This window comes from Colossoma macropomum, unplaced genomic scaffold (assembly GCF_904425465.1).
Source record: "Colossoma macropomum unplaced genomic scaffold, Colossoma_macropomum, whole genome shotgun sequence".
Taxonomy (NCBI): domain Eukaryota; kingdom Metazoa; phylum Chordata; class Actinopteri; order Characiformes; family Serrasalmidae; genus Colossoma; species Colossoma macropomum.
The window spans coordinates 13,468,073-13,490,348 of record NW_023494794.1 but is presented as its reverse complement, the minus strand read 5'-3'; the positions used below and the strand labels follow the sequence as shown (position 1 = coordinate 13,490,348).

At 39.6% G+C, this 22,276-nt stretch overlaps 1 protein-coding gene across 1 annotated transcript; it reads left to right on the top strand.

Annotated features, from left to right (window-relative positions):
* The first annotated feature begins 173 nt into the window (after window positions 1-173).
* On the top strand, window positions 174-21,252 carry slc25a46 (solute carrier family 25 member 46). The gene is made up of 8 exons (XM_036580270.1): window positions 174-616; window positions 15,397-15,439; window positions 15,525-15,582; window positions 16,128-16,205; window positions 17,518-17,618; window positions 18,209-18,265; window positions 19,313-19,370; window positions 19,966-21,252. The coding sequence occupies exons 1-8, from the start codon at window positions 370-372 to the stop codon at window positions 20,557-20,559; spliced, it is 1,236 nt and encodes a 411-aa protein (XP_036436163.1). The 5' UTR covers window positions 174-369; the 3' UTR covers window positions 20,560-21,252.
* The last annotated feature ends 1,024 nt before the right edge of the window (window positions 21,253-22,276 follow it).

Genomic DNA, 22,276 nt, shown 5'->3' with positions numbered 1-22,276 from the left:
AGACAAGCGAACAAGCTCAAAATATGCTGATTATGTGTCCCCATGTGTGTGTATATTTTTTGAACTGCGCGTAAAATAAAAAATTCATGTGGTACGGTGTGGGCCGCGTACGGACAACATGTCCCAGAAGGCCACGACGTGAACGGAAGCAGTGATGGGAGGTCAAAGTTTAGAGTTCACTAGCGAAATCAGAGGCTGTGTTGTTTTGCTACAGGTCGGTGAGCTGTGCTTACAGTCTAAGGCGGCTGCAAGTTTTCGATTTCGATATGTTTCATTTTCAGTAATTTTGCGCTGGACCATATAGCTCTCAAAGAGGAGAAATATAACTAGCTACTATCCCCCGTTCAGTGTCTCCTCTGTTTTCCCAGCATGAGTTCCCGACGACCAGACAGCTTTGACGGCTTAGGTTACAGGGGTAGGGAGGACCCGTCGTATGCTGGTGGCTACTCGGGAAGGTCGTTTAATAATTCTTCCAGTATTGATCTTCAGCACTGGGTCACCACACCTCCAGATATCCCTGGCAGCAGAAATCTGCATTTTGGCGATAGCACGCCACAGTTTGAAACGGCCCTGGCTGGAGCCGGAGACGACGTTCAATCAGCTGCTCCACCGCCTGGTAGGTTTGGATAAAGAACATTTGACTTTATTGACAGCAAGGCAGCACAGTGACCTGACAAAGCCTGAGCATACCAGTGTAGTGTTTTATAATACCCATATCAGGCCTCCTGTTATAGGCGGTCCAAATTTGGCTTCTGCTTTACGCTCATTTGTTCGTAAAGTTGTTGTTAAGGTCAGACAATTCGGCTGCCGACCTATTGGGTGCGTTCTTGTACTGTCGGAGTTGGATCTGAGAACTTCTCTGCGTGCCGGGTGACGTGCGGAAGTGGCCGTGTTGTGCCAAATTCGGCACCCCCGCCAGGAGAAGAACCCCTCTCGGGAGCGCGCGCCAACGTCTTTTAATCGAAAGCGGTAGTCCGCTTTTACTTTACTTATATCGACTAGAAGAAGGATCACGTTAATTTCAGTCAACAATGAAGTAAATCGGTGTTTTACACAGTGTACACAGCCCAGGTGTTCCTCTTAATTACAGTGACTCGAAAATAATAATAAAAAAAGGATAGTGTTGTCTGCATACACCGCTGCTTGCTTGTTTTACAACGTTGTAGTGTACATTGACCTCGTATGGAACAGAACTTGCACGTTGCTATTCCTTGACAATGAAATATACGTATCTCGCGCACTCATGTTGCGTTTCTCACCAATCTGTTTTAAGTTCTTTACACTTTACACTCTTATAACTGAGAAATCGTGATAGAAATCTTGCCAAAAAGGCAGTGACTTGCAAAGAAAAAGCTCTCTAACGCAACCCATTATAAATCTGGATACACTGGTATTGCTGCCATGTAACTTGAATAGATACATACTGGTTGCAAATATATGCTGCTAAATCATTTCATAATCGACTCAAAAGAAAGAAAGTTATAGGGGAATGCTTTATATCCCCACTAAAAAGGACCATTAGAAACCATTAGTGTTAAAACCTAATGGTTTTGCTTTCAAATGGGAATTGGCTTAATGGTTTCCAATATAGACCACTAGTTTCCTGTAGAACTCCTTTAGATCCCATTCGGAAACCATTAAATGCATTTAGAATCAGCCATTGGTCACCTGTTAAACCATTATGATACTTAACATTGTGATATCAACCCTTTTAAAAAGCCACAACACATTACAAAACCATCAGGAACCAACGGAAACACTTAAGGGTTTCTATGGGTTTTTTCAGCAGGGATGGCTTGCCAGGAAATGCATCCCATGTTTTGCTAAATTGTTGTTACAGCCATGAAAATGTATTGCAGAAAACATACACTGGCGCAAAGTATATTATCACTAAAATATTTCAAAATTATGTACATAGAAAGAAAGTTACAAATGGATGCTTTTTAAGACCGTCAATCTGCACCCTCTCTCAGATCTGTCCATGGTGTTGTTGTATCTATGACACTTGCATAGGTATTACATATTGGTCATATATATGTATTACTAAAATGTATTATAGTTGTGTACACAGAAAGAAAGTTACAGGGGGATGCCATTTAAGGCAATCCACCTGTCAGAAAATGCACCCCTTCTTAATATATTGCTACGTTGTTATTACATTCATGATATTTATACAGGTAACACATATTGGTTCCAAATATGTGTGACAACAAACATTTCGTAGTTGTGTCAGCTGAAAGAAACTTACAGAGGGATGCCTTTTAAGGTGGTCTACCTGCCAGGAAATGCACCCCCACTTATATCTAGCTACATGGTTATTGCATCCATGAAACTTGCACAGGTATCACATGTTGGTCCCAAATATGTGGGACTAAAAGCATTTCATGTTTGCGTCAATAAAAAGAAAGTTATAGAAGTGTGCCATTTAAGGCAGTCCACCTGCCAGAAAAAGCACCCCCTCTTAAATCTGGCTCCATCAAATGCATTTAGAATCAGTCATTTGTCACCTGTTAAACCATTATGATCCTTTACATTGTGATATCAACCCATTAAAAAAAAAAAAACCTTATATTGGTATCACTCATGCAGATATCACATATTGGTCCCAAATATGTACATGCCTATAATAATAACAACACAAAAAAATATGATCTTGCAGGTCTTTATTGCACACACTCATTCAAGATTCAAAGTGATAGTGAAAAAAGTGAACCCTTGAAATTAATAGCTGGTTGACCCCCTTGGCAGCAATAACCTCAACCAGGCGCTTCCTGTAGCTGTGGATCAGACCTGCACATTGTTCAGGAGGAATTTTAGCCCATTCTTCCTGGCAGAACTGCTTTAGCTCTGTCATGTTCCTTGGACGCCTCATGTGTACGGCTCTCTTCAAGTCAATCCATAGCATTTCTATAGGGTTGAGATCTGGGCTCTGACTTGGCCACTCCAAAAGTCGGATTTTGTTTTTCATAAGCCATTCTGTTGTGGGCTTGCTCCAGTGTTTTGGGTCATTGTACTGTTGCATCACCCAACTTCTACAGAGTTTCAGCTGATGTACAGACACTCTCACATTATCCTGTAGAATTTTTTGATACACTTGGGAATTCATCTTCCCCTCAATGATTGTAAACTGGCCAGGCCCTGATGCAGCAAAGCAGGCCCAAATCATGTTGTTCCCTCCACCATACTTTACGGTTGGGATGATATTTTCATGGTGATGTGCAGTGCCTTTTTTACACCAGATGTAGTGCTACATGTTCTTTCCAAATAGTTCAGTCTTAGGCTACGTTTACACAGCAGGTAAAAGTGGCCCTAATCCGATCTTTTTCCTCAAATGTGACACAGATGTGTCATTTGTGTGGCTGTGTGAACAGCAAAAAACGCATTGAATCTGACATTTTCAATTCCGATTTGAGACACTTTCATATGTGGTACTGAAATCCGATCTGTATCCGACCTGTATCCGATCTGCGGCAGTGCGACTCTGTCTGAACAGCCAGATCGGAATTAATGCGACTTTTATGTCAGTCCAACTCGACATTCGTCATAATTTCGTGCTGCTGAGACTCAAATATTTAGTCTGATGTTTCTGTACCCAAAAAATAGAAGAGACTCATCAAACCGCTCCGTGTTTGAAGAGGTTTTGAACGAAATGGCCGAACGCGGCCGGAGGAGACCGAGGCTGCAGCGTCAGAGAACAGTTAAAAGAATCCGAGGACACGAACCAAAGAAGTGGCCGCGCCCTTTGTACGGCGAACTCGAACACACTGTGGGTGATGAGTCCAGCTGTCAACCACTGGAACTTTATACTCGCTCCTGTGATGCTGGCGAAGATGAAACTGAAAGCTGCGGGAGAGACTGGCGTTCACTGGCTGGCATGACTATTTACCTCTGGACGAGCCGCCACGTGAACCATTGTTCTTTTGCGCTTGCAGGGTCGGTTTAGGAGCGTGATCTGTTCAGACTGATGTCGCATATAGGTCACATTTAAAAGACAGCCAAACAAAAAAATCGGATTTGGTGAGAAAATCAGATTTGGGCCACTTTTACCTGCTGTGTAAACGTAGCCTTAGTTTCATCTGTCCACAAAACATTTTGCCAGTACCGTTGTGGAGTGTCAATGTGCTCTTTTGCAAACTTCAGGCGTGCAGCAATGTTCTTTTTAGTAAGCAGCGGCTTCCTTCGTGGTGTCCTGCCATAGACACCCTGCTTGTTCAAGGTTTTACGGACTGTAGACTCAGGAACACAGATGTTAGCCTGTACCAGTGACGCCTTCAAATCTTTGGCTGTCACTCGGGGTTGTTTCTTTACCTCATTGATGAGTCTCCGTTGTGCTCTTGGGGTCATTTTGACTGGGCGCCCACTTCTTGGCAGAGTAGCCACAGTCCCAAATTGTCTCCATTTGTAGATTGTTTGCCTTACTGTAGACTGGTGAATTTCTAAAGTCTTTGAAATCACTTTGTAACCCTTTCCAGCTTTATGTAAATCAGCAATTTTTGATCGTAGATCCTCTGAAAACTCTTTGGCGAGGCATGGCTCACATACGTGTATCCTTCTTGTGCAGAGCAAACTCAAAATGTATCTCAATATGTTTTGAACATATTTCATTCACCTCTTCATAATAGTTTTTTGGCTTTTATGTCTTTATGAGGCTAGTAATCAGTTCCTTGAAAAGGACACTGTGACATGAGATAAGGACTTGTTTATGCCCATCTCCAGTCTATCCTACCAGACATGATACCTGCAAGTGCTCTCACCCCCACCACTTTCGTTTTCTCTCTCTCTCTCTCTCTCGCTTTCTCGATTCTTTTAGCTTGCTGATTTTCTTAAAGCTTTTCTTTAGTTAAGCCTCTTGAGGTCATGTGTTTGTGTGAACATGATAACCTGTTGAGATTATTTTTTCTCTATTTTTGTCCGTTCTTTTATTTATGTTTTCCTCTTTTGTTCTGGTAAATCTGAAAAACATTTTTCTTACTAAATTTATAATTTATTCTACTTTTACAACCCATTTTCCAAAAAAGTTGGGATGCTATTCAAAATGAGAAATTTTATTGTTTTCTTGCTTCCTATAGTCCACTATTAGCTCCTTGGTCTTGTCGATATTGAGAGAGAGGTTGTTCTCCTGGCACCAGTGTGTCAGGAAGCTGACCTCCTCTCTGTAGGCCTCCTTGTTGTCATTGGAGATCAGGCCCACACTCGTGGTGTCATGTCTGGCTGAGCAGTCGTGGGTCTACAGAGAGTATATATAATATAAACAAAAACACAGACTTATTTTGCTGTGCTTTAAGCTTTAGCTATAGCCACTTTCCTCCCATCTCTGTCAGAAAACTTTTCTTCAAAAGTAGAACAGTTTCCTGTCTCTCAGCGTTCAACTGTTTTACGAGGCTGAAGTCAGCTTCTTATTCACCAGCTTCTTGTTCGAATTTTCCCATTCCACCTTAAATTAAAAAATGTGGGACGGGAAAATTCGAAAGAGAAGCTGACTTCATCTTTGCAACTTTTTAGTGTTTGACAGTCTTTCGTTGCAGATTTAACGTACCAGGAAACCAACTGCAGTGCTTGTTCGACTCCAAATGTTCGTCTTAAATCTTTCTCTTTGCCTTTCCGTTAGCTACTAGCTAGGCGAGACTGGCTGAGTTGCTACGTGACCTGCAGCCTGCACGCCAGGAGAAAAGGGACCTAGATAAGAGCCACACTATATGCAAGTTGTGTCACACTAAACTAAGATATTTTGGAAACGACAAATATGAGAAACCATATTATATGTTTCCACCTGTTTTCCGTCTGGTTGTACTTGCTGCCAACCAGAGGACCATCATGCAAGCGATGTCGAAGCTTCCAACCAACTCGGAAGCGAATTACAAACTTTGTTGCAACTTTTATTGCCAAGGATTTGCGTCCGTGAGAACAAAAGCTTTCGCGCTATGTTGCACACTTTGGAGCCAAGATACCGCCCTGTCCCGAAGTTATATTACTGACAGAGCGATCCCCGACTTCGGAGACCAAAACCGAAGTTATAGAATCACTGAAAAAAACAGGTAGGACAGCTGTAACATGTGCTGCATGGACATCCATTGCCACTGGATCTTATGTCACCGGAACAGCGTTTTTTTATCGCAGATGAGTGGCAGCCAGTGTCTCACGTACTCCAAACAAGAGCAGTGAATGAGAGCCTTCCAGTTGACTTGCCACATCATTTCCATTTATTTTATTAATAAAAGATGTTGGAAGTAAATTCATTTTGGATCATTACAAATACTTTGCTTTAAAAGTATCAAGTCCTCACACAGTGAGAAAAAAAGAAATCCTGTATAGAAAAAAAGATGTATCAAGATGCATTGATAATTGTTTTAGAATCGCAGCCCTCTGAATCGTAATCATATCATGAGGTGCCTAGAGATTCCCACCACTACCATCCTTACCACCTGGCGTCGGCCCGTCAGGAAGTTCAGGATCCAGCTGCACAGAGAATTGTTCAGGCCCAAGATCCTGAAGATTAATGTCGAGCCTTGAGGGCACGATGGTGTTGAATGCTGAGCTATAGTCCACAAACAGCATTCTCACATGCATGTTCTTTTTGTCCAGATGGGAGAGGGCAGTGTGCAGAGTCAGGGATATTGCATCATCAGTGGATCTGTTCTGTCTGTAAGCAAACTGCAGAGGGTCCAGAGTGGAAGGTAGTGAGGAGCAGATAAAGTCTCTAGCCAGCTTCTCAAAGCACTTGCTTATGATGAGGTCAGAGCAACCGGGCACCAGTCATTTAGAGTATTTACCCTGGCTGACTTTGGAACTGGCACAATGGTGGCCAAGGTGCAGAGAGATAAAAATGTCTGTAAACACTCCTGCCAGCTGATGTGCACAAGCTTTGAGAGCACATGCAGGTATGCTGTCGGGTCCGGCCACCTTGCGGATGTTAACACACTTGAAGGCTCTGTACACGTCAGCCGCGGAGACGGAGAGGGCGTTGACTCGGCGGGGGCGGGGACTCTTTCCACGAGCGCGGTGTGATTTGCCTCAAAACGGGTGTATAAAGTGTTCAGCTCGTGGGAAGCGCAGCGCTGATGTTATTCACAGAACGAGTTTCCCTCTTAAAGTCCGTTATTGTGTGTAACCCCTCTCACAGGCTTCTCGTGTTGGTGGTGTTGAACTGTGATCCCACTTAAGCCTTGTACTCACGTTTGGCTGCTCTTAAGCCAGGAATACACTGTGCGATTTTAGAAATCTTGTTCTTTGGTGGCAGCTCACACTGTACGTTTGAATCGCCCCTCGTGTATGGCCAAAGCTTGCGATTTATGTGCTCACACTGTACGAAAACACTCTGTCCAACTGACCTGACGCGACACGGGTGCTCACACTACACGTGAAACGCAGCCTCTAGAGACAGCTCTGTGTACAAAAAAGCTGTTTCATTCAAAACAACACGCTGCGCCTCCGATGTCCTGATCAAGACACTGGCTGAATCTCAAATTGCTCCCTGCTCCCTACATAGTGCACCACATATTAAAATAGTGGCTCCTGCACCCATAAAGTGGATCACATGTCTAATAAATAGCCTTCTGAGATTCAGCCATGTGTGCACAGCTGCATACTGGACAAACAGTGCACTATTTTGGTGTAGAAGCCAGAACTTAGCGCACTACATAGGAAGTAGTGGGCCATTTGAGATTCAGTCATTGACAAACTGCTACAGCAGCTTTGCTAACTTGTCCCACACTGTGCACTGAAGCTGAAGAACAGGCGGTCCACAGACAGCTCTACGAAGACAAAAAAATCACTATTTATTTATACCTCTTAATTCAACTCAAGCGCAGCAAAGTCGTCATATATGGATGCTGGTGCCGCAAATGTGGACTTGTTTTATCTCCGTGTAGGAGCAGTGGTTGTGATTGTGTGGTTTTGGGTGCGACTTTTAGAAATCAGTTCGTGAGGCTGCTCACACTGTGAGACAAGCGACCAAAATTTCTGACATGTCAGAAATCCATCCAACTGCTCAATCGGAGCTCATTTGGGCTGTTAATCGGGCATTGTTTCCCCTCTTATATTGCACGGCAAACGATGGCCGATGAAGCTGAAATTCGGCCCGATCATGAAATTCAGTTGGCTCCGACCAAATCGGGCTAAAATCGAAGTGTATGTCTGGCTTTATGGACTTATGGAGGGCATAGCTGGCTTTTTATACTCATCTGTGTCTCCTGATTTAAAAAAACAGCGGTACATGCGTTCAGAGCTGCACGGACGTTACAGTTAAGCCATGGTTTCTCATTGGGGTAAACACAAACTCTTTTTGTGGGCACAAAAATACACTTATTATACACCATATACACTTTTTGATGAATCCGGTAACACACTCTGCATATTCGTCAATGTTATTGTATGACGCCTCGCGGCACATATCCCAGTCTGCCTCTTCAAAACAGTTCTGGAGCGCAGAATCCGATTGGTCCGACCAGCCGTACACCTCTCTGATGGTGGGCGGTACCCTTTTCAGCTTCAGGAGCAGAATGGAGAGATGATCCGATTTGCCAAACGGAGGTCGGGGGAGGGCTTTGTACGCCTCACGGAAGTGGGGTAGTAGCAGTGATCCAGCGTGTGTGATTTCAGTTCTGTGTCTCTCGCTGGAAAGAGTTTCGTGCCCGGAGTTCGCTGATTTTGTTGTCCAGGGACTGTACGTTTGCCAGTAGTATGCTGGGGAGTGGGGGGTACTTAGCACGCCGTCTCAGCCTGACCAGAACGCCGGCTCTCCTGCCCCTTTTCCGGTGTCTGCGGCGTTTCCTCGGCCGGTCGGCCCAGATGAATGGGGCCTCTTTGAGGTTCCCAAACAATGGATTTGCGTTCAGGAACTCAAAGTCCGGTTTTCGGTGACTGATCGTCGATCTGATTTCCAAAAGTGTTTGTCTATCGTAAACGAAGGTGCTGGCAACATTTAATGCAAAAGTAGTTACAAATAAAAACAAAATTAACAAAAAACGGACAGGAGTGAAGGGAGCTCGCAACACGGCAGCCATACTCGGCGCCATCTTGGAGAATAATAATAATAATAATAATAATGCATTATAAATACACACACATATAAAAAAAATCTAATTTAATTTAAATTACCTTTAAACCTACCTTCTATAACTTACTATTTAGTGATCCAAGCATGACGTGTTTTTAGTGTCACATATTTGAGAACAACTCGTGATACCTGTGCAAGTTTCATGGATGCAATAACCATGTAGCCAGATTTAAGTGGGGGTGCATTTCCTGGCAGGTGGACTGCCTTAAAAGGCATCCCTCTGTAATTTTATTTCTGTTGACACAATTCTGAAATGTTTGTCGTCACGCATATTTGGGACCAATATGTGTTACCTGTATAAATATCATGAATGTAATAATAACGTAGCTAGATTTAAGAAGGGGTGCATTTTCTGACAGGTGGATTGCCTTAGAAGACATCTTTCTGTTTGCACAACTATAATACTTTGTATAATAATTTGTGTCCAATATGTAATACCTATGCAAGTTGCATAAATGCAGCAATGCTGAAGCCAGATCTGAGAGAGGGTGCATTTCCTGGCAGATAGACTGCTTGAAAAAAGCCTTTTGTAACTTTCTACAAAATTTATAAATATTTGAGTAACATACACTTGGTGTCAGTGTTTTCATAAATTTCCATGGCTATAACAACAGTTTATCAAAAACTGTGAAGGGGTGTATTTCCTGGCAAGCAGTCTGCTATCCCTGCTAAAAAAAAGTCATTAGAAACCCATAAGTGATGGTTTTGTAATGTGTTTTGGCTTTTTTTTTAATGGGTTGACATCACCATGTTAACGATCCTAATGGTTTAACGGGTGATTCTAAATGCATGTGATGGTTTTCCTTAGGAGATCTAAAGGTGTTCTACAGGAAACTAGTGGTCTCTATTGGAAACCATTCAGGTTTTAAACCTAATGGTTTCTAATGGTCCTTTTTCAGCAGGGATATAAAGCATTCTCCTATCACTTTCGTTTTTTGAGTTGATTATGAAATGATTTTAGGAATATATATTTGCAAACAGCATGTACCTGTGCAAGTTACATGGCAGCAATACCAGTTTATCTAGGTAAGTGCAGACTACAGCATTGTAGGACAAGCAAGCAGGGGTGCCCTGTGTAAAGCTGATTTACTTTATTGATTGAAATGAATTCGATCCTTTGCACGTTCTTCTAGTCGATTTAAGTAAAGTAAAAGCAGATTACCTCCTGGTGGGGGTGCCAAATTTGGCACAACAGGGTCTCTTGCGATGGCAGGAAAAAGCCACCAAGTCACTTTTAGTAACGACCCTCACTTCACTGCCAACTTTATTAGTGAGTGCCACTTTTATTAGCGATCGCCACTCCAATGCCACTTCAGCGTCACTTCGCCTTCACTTTTGTCAGTGAACATCACTTCACCACCACTTCATCGCTTTTATTAGCGACTGACACCCTCACTTCACCGGCAGTGTTATTAGTGGCTGGCAGTTCACCTGACACGTTTATTAGCCATTTTACCTGGAGCATATTTCTTGGTAGCTGTTACACCATCTGCCACAGTTACGGTGAGAAGTCACACGAGCCACCACTATCTAAAGGGACTTGACATGGGCTGCAATTTGTGGCATTTAGTGTTTGGGGATTTTTAGGAGATAAGGAATTATTGTAACCCGCTTCATTCCTTAATACGTTACATTACATAAGCATCGTATGCCGTAACTTTTAAGTAAAAAGGAAGAAAAATGTCTTAGTAAATAGTAACCCATCATAGATGAATTTATCTTGCCTAACTAAAATGCTATGTATTATATGTTAGCTATGGTGTTGTGGTTTTGTACAGAATATATTTATCGATGTGGCAATTTAAATTTACATCGTCCTGTGATAGTTGTTCAGTAGATGGGAAGAAACCTTAAAATTTTTTTTTTTTTTCCCTTTTTCCATCATGTTTCATTTGACTCATTAGTAAATTATCTAGCACTACAATATTTTTATTTTTATTTTTTCAGGTGCGTTTGTTCTGTCCTATTCACAGAATTGCTCAGCCACCTAAGAAGTTCAGTAAATTGGTATGGGGTACCAGTCAGAAGCCCCATTCTAATAAGGCTACTGCTTGGTTCTGCTTGAACTTGTACACTGAGAATGAAGTGAGAGATTTCAAGCCATGAAAAAATACATTACGATAACTGTGAAAAGACATTATAAAGAAATTTTGAATTTGTATTGTAGTTTTTAAACATTAAATGTTAGATGAAATAGTAAATATTGAGTATATACAGTTGTATTCAGTCATTGACAAATGAATAAATCCAAAGATATAAACAAGACAACAGCACAATCCTACCCAACTTGTGAAATTATTTTAGTTTTCTATTAATATTAGCTTCTTTCACAATGCCCTCCCCAACAATCTCCAGCATGCGATGCAATGTAATGTGTAGCTCCCACTCCCCTACCTCAACAACAATCTGTGGGACAGCAATTACACCTCAATTCTGTCACACAAGTTACATCACCAAACACACATGCTGCGTTTCGCCTGCAGTTCAACCAATATTAACATTTAGCTTAGCAGCTCAGAAGTTGATAGCAAGAATGAATGTACTTGCAGCAAAGATGCCAGTCTAATTCAAGTGGTGACATTGGTGACATTATTTTTAATATTGCAAGTTTTCATGTAATATTTCAAGGTCTACTAAAAGTGGCTATATATTTTGCTGTTGACGTTTTGCCATTTTTTGAATAAACAATGGCCACTTTAGGTTATAGCAAAATGTTATTTCTTACTTAAAAATAGAGTAGGATATTGCAATAGCTTAAATCACCGTATCCGAAAAATGCTGCCAGCATTACAACTACAGGTAGAGTAGTTTGATAGCCTAAACCCTCTTATTAGAAAATGTTACCAACATTAAAAGAATAATTAGGATAGCCTAAATCAGCTTATCAGGGAGTTATAGCAATATTAAGATTAGTCTCCCATATGGAAATAAATATACATATATATATATATATATATATATATATATATATATATATATTCCAAATGTATTCATTGAACATATTTTTGCAATATATGAAAATGGCCAAAGAAAACTTGTGAAATATATTTTTGAATGCATTTTTCAAGTTTATTTATCAAATATATTTTTGCGATGTGTGAAAACGGCCAACAAAATGTATTTATTAAATACATATTGAAAATGCATGTATTTGTACGTATCGTATTTAAATTGTATGTAATTTTACTAAAGGTTAAAGTTATCAGTACAGACACGAACGTACTGACTTTGCATTGTACTTTACATAAACTGTACGTATTCAAGTAAGACAGTGCTCACACAAAATGTTTATCAAATAAACAAATCACCAAACTGCGTCACAGTGTATCTGTATACAACACTTGCTTTTTGCCATTTTAAAGGTTAATTTACTATTATTTACAATTAAGATACTGGAATACAAATTCATTTCAAAAGGTATTCCAAACACTAAAGTTCATTAGACACAGTAGTTTTGGCTATTTTCATACATTTTCAAATGTAATTGATAATTATATTTATATACATGTATTTTTGTGTGGTACATTTATATGTGTAACATTTCCCCATACATTTTAAAATGAATGCATTTTAATATATATTTGGTTAATATGGCAGTATATTCTGAAATACATTTTAGTGTCTGAAGTGTATTTTGGCATGGATTGCAATTTATTTGAAATGTATTTCAAATATATAAAAATATGTTCATATATTTTTTCCATGCGGGCTGTATGATAGACTTGAAGTAAGCCTGAATTAACATGAAAAATAGAAGTTACTATGCTGTAGCAATGATATGTGCATGTTCGGACCGCTTAATGGGTAGGACAAGTTGTTAGAACATTGGTCGCTGATAAAAGTGACAGTGAAGTGACGGTGCAGGTGCCGGTCGCTGATAAAGGTGAGAGTGGAGTGACTGTGTGAGTGCTGGGCAATAATAAACGTGGCAGTGGAGTGCCGGTCGCTAATACAAGTGGCGGTGAAGTGGTGGTGCAGTGCCGGTAGCTAATAAAAGTGAGGTAAAGTGGCAGTGAAGTGATGGTGGAGTGGCGGTGCAGTGACTGTAAAGTAACGGTAAGGTGCCGGTGCGGAGCCGGTCGCTAATGTATATGCTGGTGAAGTGGCGGTGCAGTGCCTAATAAAAGTGGTGGTGCAGTGACTGTTGCTGATAAAAGTGACAGTGAAGTGGCTGTTCTCAGAGAAATTGTAGAGGAGAATTACCACTCTGTAATGACTTCCAGGTTTCTCAAACGCTAGAGGGAGCTCCCGAGCAAGTCCTAAATGAGTGGGGAGGTGTGGGAATAGGAAGTGGCCAGGCTCCTCATAAACCGGCTCTGCTGTTCCTACCGTCACAAGAGCCGCCATTTCCGGCCGTCGCCCGGCACACAGAGGTTAATGGTTTTTTCATTTCCCAGAAGTACTGCATACAACTTGGCTGCATCCAGAAATGCTAAAAATAACTGCTTTTCCTAGCGATCTTCCTTCTCTCCTCCGTGATCCGGAAGGCATTTTCGTAACGCCATCTGACCGGCTCTCTGACTAACGGAGGAGACGAGATAAGCGGCTTCCAGCAGAGGATACACGAGTGTATTTTAGAGAGACATCACTGCAGACACGCCCAGAGAGGACAGACAAACACAGAGCAATTCACCTGTAGTTTAAATGTTGCGTAATGTTTGTGTTGAAAAAGTCATTGCGTTGTGCACTTTGTGTTTGGTTTAACACGAAAAAATCTGACTAGAAAATCATACAAAACGGTTAATCTGCATTAAACTGTATTCGACCATTGGTTTCACATTATTTGCATGCAATACACAGACGTTTTAATTATGTACACATTGAGAGAGGTCCACGCGCTATAGTTGGTCGAGTCAGTACTGAAGTATGGGTAGTTTCTATGATGATGTTTCTTTCTGATATTAATCCTTAATCGACTCAAATACAAATATTTTTACTAAGTGTTTCTCCAAGCAGTAAACAGGATTCCCTGCCAATTTTCATACACATACAAGCACAGTCAGCCACATAACATTGAGTCAGTGCTCTAATGGACTCCAATAAACAGTTTAAGTCAGCTTATGTGGCAGTTTATTGACAGTGAGAAAATTATAGGTATCGCCTGTGTCTATCACAAAGTAAATTCAGATGCTACCTGGGTGTCATGCATCATTTATTTGGCAAAAAGCTATTTGTCATATGAAGAATCCAAACCCCAACTGAACCAGGGGACCAGCCATATGTCTGGAGAAGTGAAGTTTATTCGTTGCACACAGGTACCAGGAAACTAGCCAGCCCGTGAAACAATGGACTGACACAGTTTTATAGCTGGACTGATGCCAAGATTAGACCCAGCTTATACATGACAAATGACAGGTGTGACAGACATGACCATGTAAGGAAAAACAAAAATAGGCAGCCTAAAATACAACTTCAGCGCATACACACACAATACAGCATATAATAATGTACAAGGTGTCCCAAAAAATTGAGATCATTTAAGTTTAATAACATAGCCAATTCTCCCTCAAATGATCTCAAATTTTAATAAAATGTGTAAAAACTAACCAAATTAAATTTTTAATGTTTTTTGTTCAGGTTGAAGAATGGTGTTCACCTGAAATGAAAAGGCATTTTGTGTGTTAGAATATATTCGAACACAGTCAAACAGGAGTGTGCAGTGTGCATTTTCAAGAAAATTCAATAAAAATGCACCAACTGGAAAGCAGATTTGGACATGGCACAAATTCAAAGAGGAAGGCTGTCTGCGCAGGGCAAAGGGACCACCAGTATCAGAAGATATTACATTTGTGAAGCTTTGTGAAATCGGTTATAAAATCTACATCCCTCTGAATTTCTTGTTCAAATTTTGATAAAAAAAATCTTGTATCGATCAACATGAAGCCTATTTAATTTCATTTGCCTAGGACAAGTAGTTACTCAGATATTCACATCTCAGATGATGTCAATTTTTGTGGGACACCTTGTATAACACAGCACTAAACACATGTATCACTTTTTATGTGAATCTAAGCTTAATCTAAGCTTTTTCTATAATTCTGCTTATTAATCTTAGTTATTTACCAAAGCCTGGCTGAATGTTTCGGTACAACCATGTGTGCTTACATTAGCAGTTACAGTGGGAAGCATCTTGATGGAATACTCTAAACAATTGAGTTTGTGTAAACAAAGCTGTATATGAATGGTTGACACAGACTTTCCTTGTAGATGTTCAAAAGTTTACCAGGCTACATTAATTTTGGTTAGATATTTAGTCTTTATTTATTTGTAATTGCATGTGTTTTTCTTGTCCAGTTTTAAGATAAAGCTGTAGTAGTTTGACAATCTTCTTTAACTTTCAGATCAATTGAACAGATTTGCTGGCTTTGGGATAGGCCTTGCAAGGTAATTCATGCCTAATACCCGTATCTTACTTATTAAATCAATTAAAAGATTGAACAGTTATTAAGAATTTTTCGGTTTTGTTTAGCCTGTTTACAGAAAATGTCCTAGCCCACCCATGTATTGTATTTCGACGGCAATGCCAGGTAAGCCTGAAAAAAGAAAAATGTATGTTGAATGATGCTAACATTTTGGGAAATGCTTTCATTCATCAAAAGATTCAGACAAACTTTCATTTGTTTGTGATTAATGCGATTTAATTTTTTTAAACAAAATGTAATCATGTTTACGTTAAAAATGTACACTCATGGAGCATCTTAATTGTGGTAGATAAGGAGACTAAGTATATTGGTTCAAACAATTAAAGCTCCTCTATATATCCTAATATCAAATCTCCAAGATCAACACATGCTTTGGGATCTAAATCTATGCACTATTAGATTATGACTATCAGAAATAATCAGGTTTTTGTCCAAGCACACAATCTGACATTGGATAAATTATAATTTGTATTTTGGCCTATCTGTGTTATAGTTTTATGACTGGTAACTGTTTTTTCATTTAAGAATTTAAAATACCAGTACTAAAATTGCTACAATGTAAAAATTCTTTAGATCTTGATTAAAGAGTTTAAAAGAAACAAAGAAATGAATTCAGAGCTCAGTGATCACAGCTTTGCTTATTATTTCAGGTTAATTACCATGCAAGGTGCTATCACCTGTCTCCTATGACTGCTCTCAGTGTGATGTACAACGTCACTAAAACTCAGGTATGTCACCTCCTAGCTTCATTGGTAAAACTTTACTGTAGGGTGCTGTTCATAAGGCTACATGACACCTACATAAGCTTGTCATCTGACTGACCTAACCCTAAATAAATGTTTATTAATGCCTATTCCAATGGGTGTCATCTGTCATAAAGACTACTTTAGCTCACTTTGATCAAAACTGGCAAATGTAACCTTTATAGCGAATTATGCCTATTGGAATAAGCGTTTATAAACATTTGTATAGGGTTAGGTCAGTTGTTATGACCAGCTTAGATAGGTGTCAGAAAGCCTTATGACCAGTATGCTACAATAAAGTGCTTCATTTTATGCCCAAAACCTGTCCGTACCATACACTCTTAAAAGAATTGCCGCAGATGTTTCTATAAGCAGTACAATAGAAGAACCACTTTTGGTTGTCTTAAGAACATTGAGCCTCATTTAGCAATGTCTTTTTAAGTAAATTTGTTCTTGAGAAAGGGCCTAAGAAAAAGTCTTATGTCAGATCCATGACGTGTTCTTCAACCACAAAATTATTTGCACCTTTTTGCTCTTGAGTTTGCATAGATTCTGTTATTACCCAAGAACAAATCCCAAATAAGAAAACATTGGTGAATGTCAGAGTCATCTTGAAAACTGCATAAGTGGGTTTTTAGAAGAAATTCCTCTTAAGAACAGTTGAAGAAGGAGCTCCATTGTTTGAAAAAAGAGATTTATGAATGTGAAGTACCTTTTAAAGGCTTAAAGAATCTCATAATATAAAGCTTTTGACCATTTGAGGATACTTTCTAGAACCTTTACATTATTTAGAGGTTCTTTAACCTTTCCTTTGGGAACCAAAAGTGGTTCTTTTATTGCATTGTGTAAAGAAGCTTTTCTGGCACCTTTATATTTTAAGAGTGTAACTATGAATGTAGCCCTTAGACTGTAATAAACCTTGTTGCACGCTTTCATGCTTGCCCTGAAATTCCCAGTAAACAGGACATAGCGACCTCAGCTCATACCAAAATTGTATAAAAATACACTGTTGACTTTTTGTCTCTCAAAAACTTGACTGGAAAAAAAAACTAATGTGTCACACAAATATTGTGCTTTGACGATAATGCTGTGTCACTTTTCCACAGAAGTTTTTGCCCCTTCTATCTAAGATAATGTACAAAATACACTCTTGTAGAGATCTGAATATCTAGTAGTGAAATGGGCTTGAGTAAGTTATATAAGCATCTCTCTCTCTCTCTCTCTCTTTCTCTCTTTCTCTCTTTCTCTCTCTCTCTCTCTCTCTCTCTCTCTCTCTCTCTCTCTCTCACTCACTCAGGGTCCAAAGGCCCTTTGGAAAGGAATGGGCAGCACTTTTGTGGTCCAGGGAGTGACTCTTGGAACTGAGGGCATCATTAGTGAATGCACCCCATTGCCAAGGCAAGAGTGAATTCAACTACTGTTTGCTTTGGTTCAGTGAGCCAGGCTCTGTTCAAAAGCAGTCACCTTTGGAATCCCCCTTGGTTTGAGGCTGGGGTGGTGGCTATCTGATAGTGAGTCAAATGGAAGTATGTGAGTCAGCAGCTCATCTGGGAGCTAGCCTCTGAATTTCACAGCTTCTTCGCTAGAAAAATGGATGCTGATTTATGACCATCCATGAATTAACTGAATATAGAACCATTTAATGCAATATGAATAAACTGACTGACTTGGAAGCCCATGAAACAAATGCCTCGACGTTTAGAATAAATTCATATTCATCATATTAGATGGTTAAAATTCATATTGAATTATGCTGCTGATTGTCTTTCACATGAGTATTTGCGCCAGATCCTATAACCTTGTCCCATCTCATGGCTTTAAACCTTCTCTCCTTATTAACAAGTTATTGACAGAGACATTTAACACACAGTTCTGTGTTTTAATATCCAGATCAAGAGAAATCTGAATGCAGTACTTATTCAGCCTTTAACAGTGCTTTCCACTGTGGAGGAAGATTCCATACAATTGTGTTTTATGATTATTTGCAGGGAATTATCACATAAATGGAATCCAAAGCAAATTGTGGGTCACCTTGTACTGAAAGGGTAAGTTGAGACAAGTTCCTCAAACTCCTCAGATACATAATATTCTGATGGTATTGTCTTTCTAGTGAAATAGTGTGAAAGAGAATGTTTGCAAGATTCTGACGCTGTATATTGTGGCTATTTTGAGGAACTGTTTTGTATCTACAAAGCAAACATTTCAGAAGAGGAGCAAAACCTCCACATTTTATGGTTTTGTCTTAATCATGAACCCTCAAAGAGTTAGTGGAGATAGATTTTAAGTAGTCCGTCAACTAGGTACTCAATAAATGCACCTATTTACCTTCTCATTTATCCGTATGGATTTGTACTTTTGGGAATATTTCGAAATAATAATGCTTGCGTAAATTTATAATGGAATCTACTTCTTAATCCTTTTAATCCTCCTCAGTCCTTAGTTGTTGAGAGATTGCTTTGTAGTGCTTTAACCTCTGATGTTCAAGCTTTATCAATTTAGAAAAAGTATGACAAAAAGAGAAGAACAGCACTTAACAAACTTAAGTCCCTACATGTAACTCAGTGCTTATACTTTTTGAGTTGATCCTTTTTATTTCTTTCTACTTGAGAACAGTAATTTTAATGTTGTTTTTGGTTAGTCTATCCACCTCTTATATTTACTGTTTGTATAGCCAGTTATACACTCACACCTATACACTCATAAGGATCTAGTTTAGTATCAAAACTCAACAGTCAGATGTTCAGATTATAGCACAAGTGTGATATTACAAACCCCACAAAAAAAATTACAATAACAATATATATATATATTTGTCTCTGTGAAAATAACATGAAATTCTGTCCTTTTTCTCTGATTAGAAAAACACATGTTATTCTTTATTTTTGTTTTACTATGAATCCAACCTTGTGTTTAGGCTGTGATATTCTGAAGAAAACTTGCTTGGTCACAGTTGTTTTGTGATTTAGTCAGGTGTTGATTTAGTGGACAGGGAATTTCTAGCACTTGACATTTTAATAGTCTATCATCCTCTTATCTCATTCTGTTTAACGTTTTGAGCAAGAGTCTTCAGATTTCATTTTTCTCTTTCCCAGTTTAACGTATGTGGTTGCAATGCCGTTTTACTCAGCAAGCCTCATTGAAACTGTCCAGGTCAGTCTTTGATATTTTGATCTAGATACACAAAATTACAGTAATTTAGATGCAGCAAATTACAGGAAGGTACATACATAAAATTACACTGATTTGCATTTGCTAATTGAGTTGCATTACACACAAACATAAGGCTTATTTTTATCCAGTTTTAAGCTTAATATACTTAAGCAATTTATTGACTTATAAAGGCTGATGTTTTTTAAATGCTGGAGGTTTACAGTGTAACTTTTAACAGTGACCTCTTTAACTAAAATTGACAATAATCATCTCTGGATGCAAATGCATATGCAAATTGTTTCTTATACAGAGAAGTGTGGCAGTACAAGGCCAATGGAACTAGAGACCAAACACCATACAGCATAGGAGCGTAGTTAAACAAACTTAGTGACTGCAGAAATTCAGTGTTAGTTAAGTGTACTTGACATTTTGGAGGAACAGATACAGAAAGTTTTAAGTTCAAATGAATGAGTCAGCCTGTAAATACTTCTAGCAGCATGTTTGTTTTCCTTTTACACTTTTTTTCTACTCCTATATTTGTTCTTTTAGACAATACAACATGCTCTTTATTTGCTCTTCTCCATGCCCTCCCTAGAGCGAGATCATTCGGGACAATCCTGGCATCCTGGACTGTGTGAAAGAGGGCGTGGGCCGTGTGATGGGCTTGGGTGTGCCCCACAGCAAGCGCCTCCTGCCTCTGTGGAGGCTGGTATTTCCTACTGTTCTCCATGGTGTGTTACATTACATCATAAGCTCCAGTGTGCAGAAGCTGGTGCTGTATTTCCTGCACTGCCGCAACAGGAGTGACACCTCTCCCAAGCGCGTGGGCCGTGACTCTGGTTCAGAGACTGTCCAGAACATGCTGGATGCCTACTTCCCTGAGCTGATCGCTAGCTTTGCTGCTAGCCTCTGTGCTGACGTGCTTCTCTTTCCTTTAGAAACAGTGTTACATAGGCTACACATTCAAGGAACCCGCACCATCATCGATAACACTGACCTAGGCTTTGAGGTGCTTCCAATTAACACACAGTATGAAGGTATGAGGGACTGTATAAATGTTATATTCCGGGAAGAGGGCACAATGGGCTTCTACAAGGGCTTTGGCACGGTGGTGATACAGTACTTGCTACACGCAGCAGTGCTGCAGATCACAAAGATGATCTACTCGACTCTGTTGCAAAATGCCTGACGGAAGTTTGATTGACAGGATCCTTATTTTTTTTTATTTTTTTGTTGTGCTTGGGCTAGCTAATGAGCTCATTCCAAGGAAATGTGACCTAATCAATATCCTTTGTTATTGTTTCTTGAAGCACTTATAGTCTTGACTTGCATGATACACCGATGCATCATCAGTAGTAATGAAAGAGTGAAGATTAGCGCATTTAGAGTTTCTTAGTAGCCCCACCTCGTTTGCCAAGCTAGCCCCATACCAATATGGTCTTGCGCTGTATAATGTGCTGTCTTCTTTTGTTAACTCAGTCTCTGCTCTTACTAGACACAGTCTCAAACTGTAGTATTATTGCAGCACTTTCTTGTTTGACAACACACATGGAATAAGACTGTCTAGATATTTACTGTACATAACAAATATATGCAAATTGTAAAATGTCATTGTTATTTGAACCTTGTTGAGTATTTGTATATTTGCAGTAATGTCAATTTGTGAAAATGTTTCCAGCCACTGTTTTCACTGCAAACAAAAATTTTACAAACAAATATGAATAAAATATAAAGCACCATATAGCAATAGCTGTTCTAATGCACAGTTGTTAGTGTGTCAGACACTTGTCAGCAGCATCTCTTTTGTAAGCACGTTTTAGCTGCTCTGTGTTGAAAATTCTAAGATTGAGTACTGAGACTGAAATAAATGTATGTAATCATTGTTGTGTGGTATTGTTTTTTGACAGTGATGTGTTATCTGTGAGAACAGTAGGGTATAAGAGTACACTGATAAAGTGATTTCACCAAGCTGCATGCATAAGCTCGGCTTCATGTAGTGCTCAACCAACTTTATATCTACTTCATACTGAATTTATGTTTAATCCATAATTTGTGAATTATCTGGAGTCTTCCTAAAATAGCTCCTAAAATAAAATCTTTTAGTTACGATAATAAATATAGACAGGCTTATTTAACAAGCAAACAGTTTCCAGCATTGTATCTTAGTTGAACCAGTTCACTATATTGGCAAAAGTGGCCACCTGAACATCACAATCCAAAACCTGGGCATAAATATATAGTCGGTCTCCCCTTTGCTGCTTGGCAGCCACCACTCTTCTGGGAAGATTTTGGAACAGCTTGGATTTGCTTTCATTCAGCAATGAGCATAATGATGTTGGGCACTGATAATGGGAGATAAGGCCCAGTCTGCATTTAATTTCATACCAAAGCTGTTCAGTGGGGTTAAAGATAGGGTTTTGTGCATGCCAGTCAAGTTTTTCACGACCAAATTTTGCAAACCATTTCTTTATGGATATCACTTTGTGCACAAGGCCATTGTCATACTGAAACAGGAAAGGGCCTTCCCCAAGCTGCTGCCACAACGTTGGAAGCACACAATTCTCTAGAATGTCTCTGTGTGCTGTAGCATTATGATTTTGCTTCACTGGAACTAAGAGGCCCAGCCCAAACTATGAAAAACACTCGCAGATAGTTATTTCTTCTCCACACAAATAGGACTGCATTCAGGCAAATAGCATTCTCCTGGCATCTGCCAAATCATTAGATCCATCAGACTGCCAGGTGCTGAACATTAATTACTCCAGCAAAACTCCAGGAGTTAAAGAGGTGTGTACAAGAGGTGTCTGCATTCTTTTGGTTGTGTAATGTAGTTTAATCATCAATTAAGCAGAGGTGGTAGAAGTATACAAATTCCTTACTCAGTGTAAAATACAAAAGTATAAACT

Excerpts from the sequence above, each read along its gene's own strand:
- slc25a46 (XM_036580270.1), top strand. The coding sequence starts at position 370 with ATGAGTTCCCGACGACCAGACAGCTTTGACGGCTTAGGTTACAGGGGT. Across the intron at positions 17,619-18,208 it reads GAATGCACCCCATTGCCAAG|GGAATTATCACATAAATGGA; the intron begins GCAAGAGTGAAT and ends GATTATTTGCAG. Across the intron at positions 19,371-19,965 it reads GCCTCATTGAAACTGTCCAG|AGCGAGATCATTCGGGACAA; the intron begins GTCAGTCTTTGA and ends TGCCCTCCCTAG.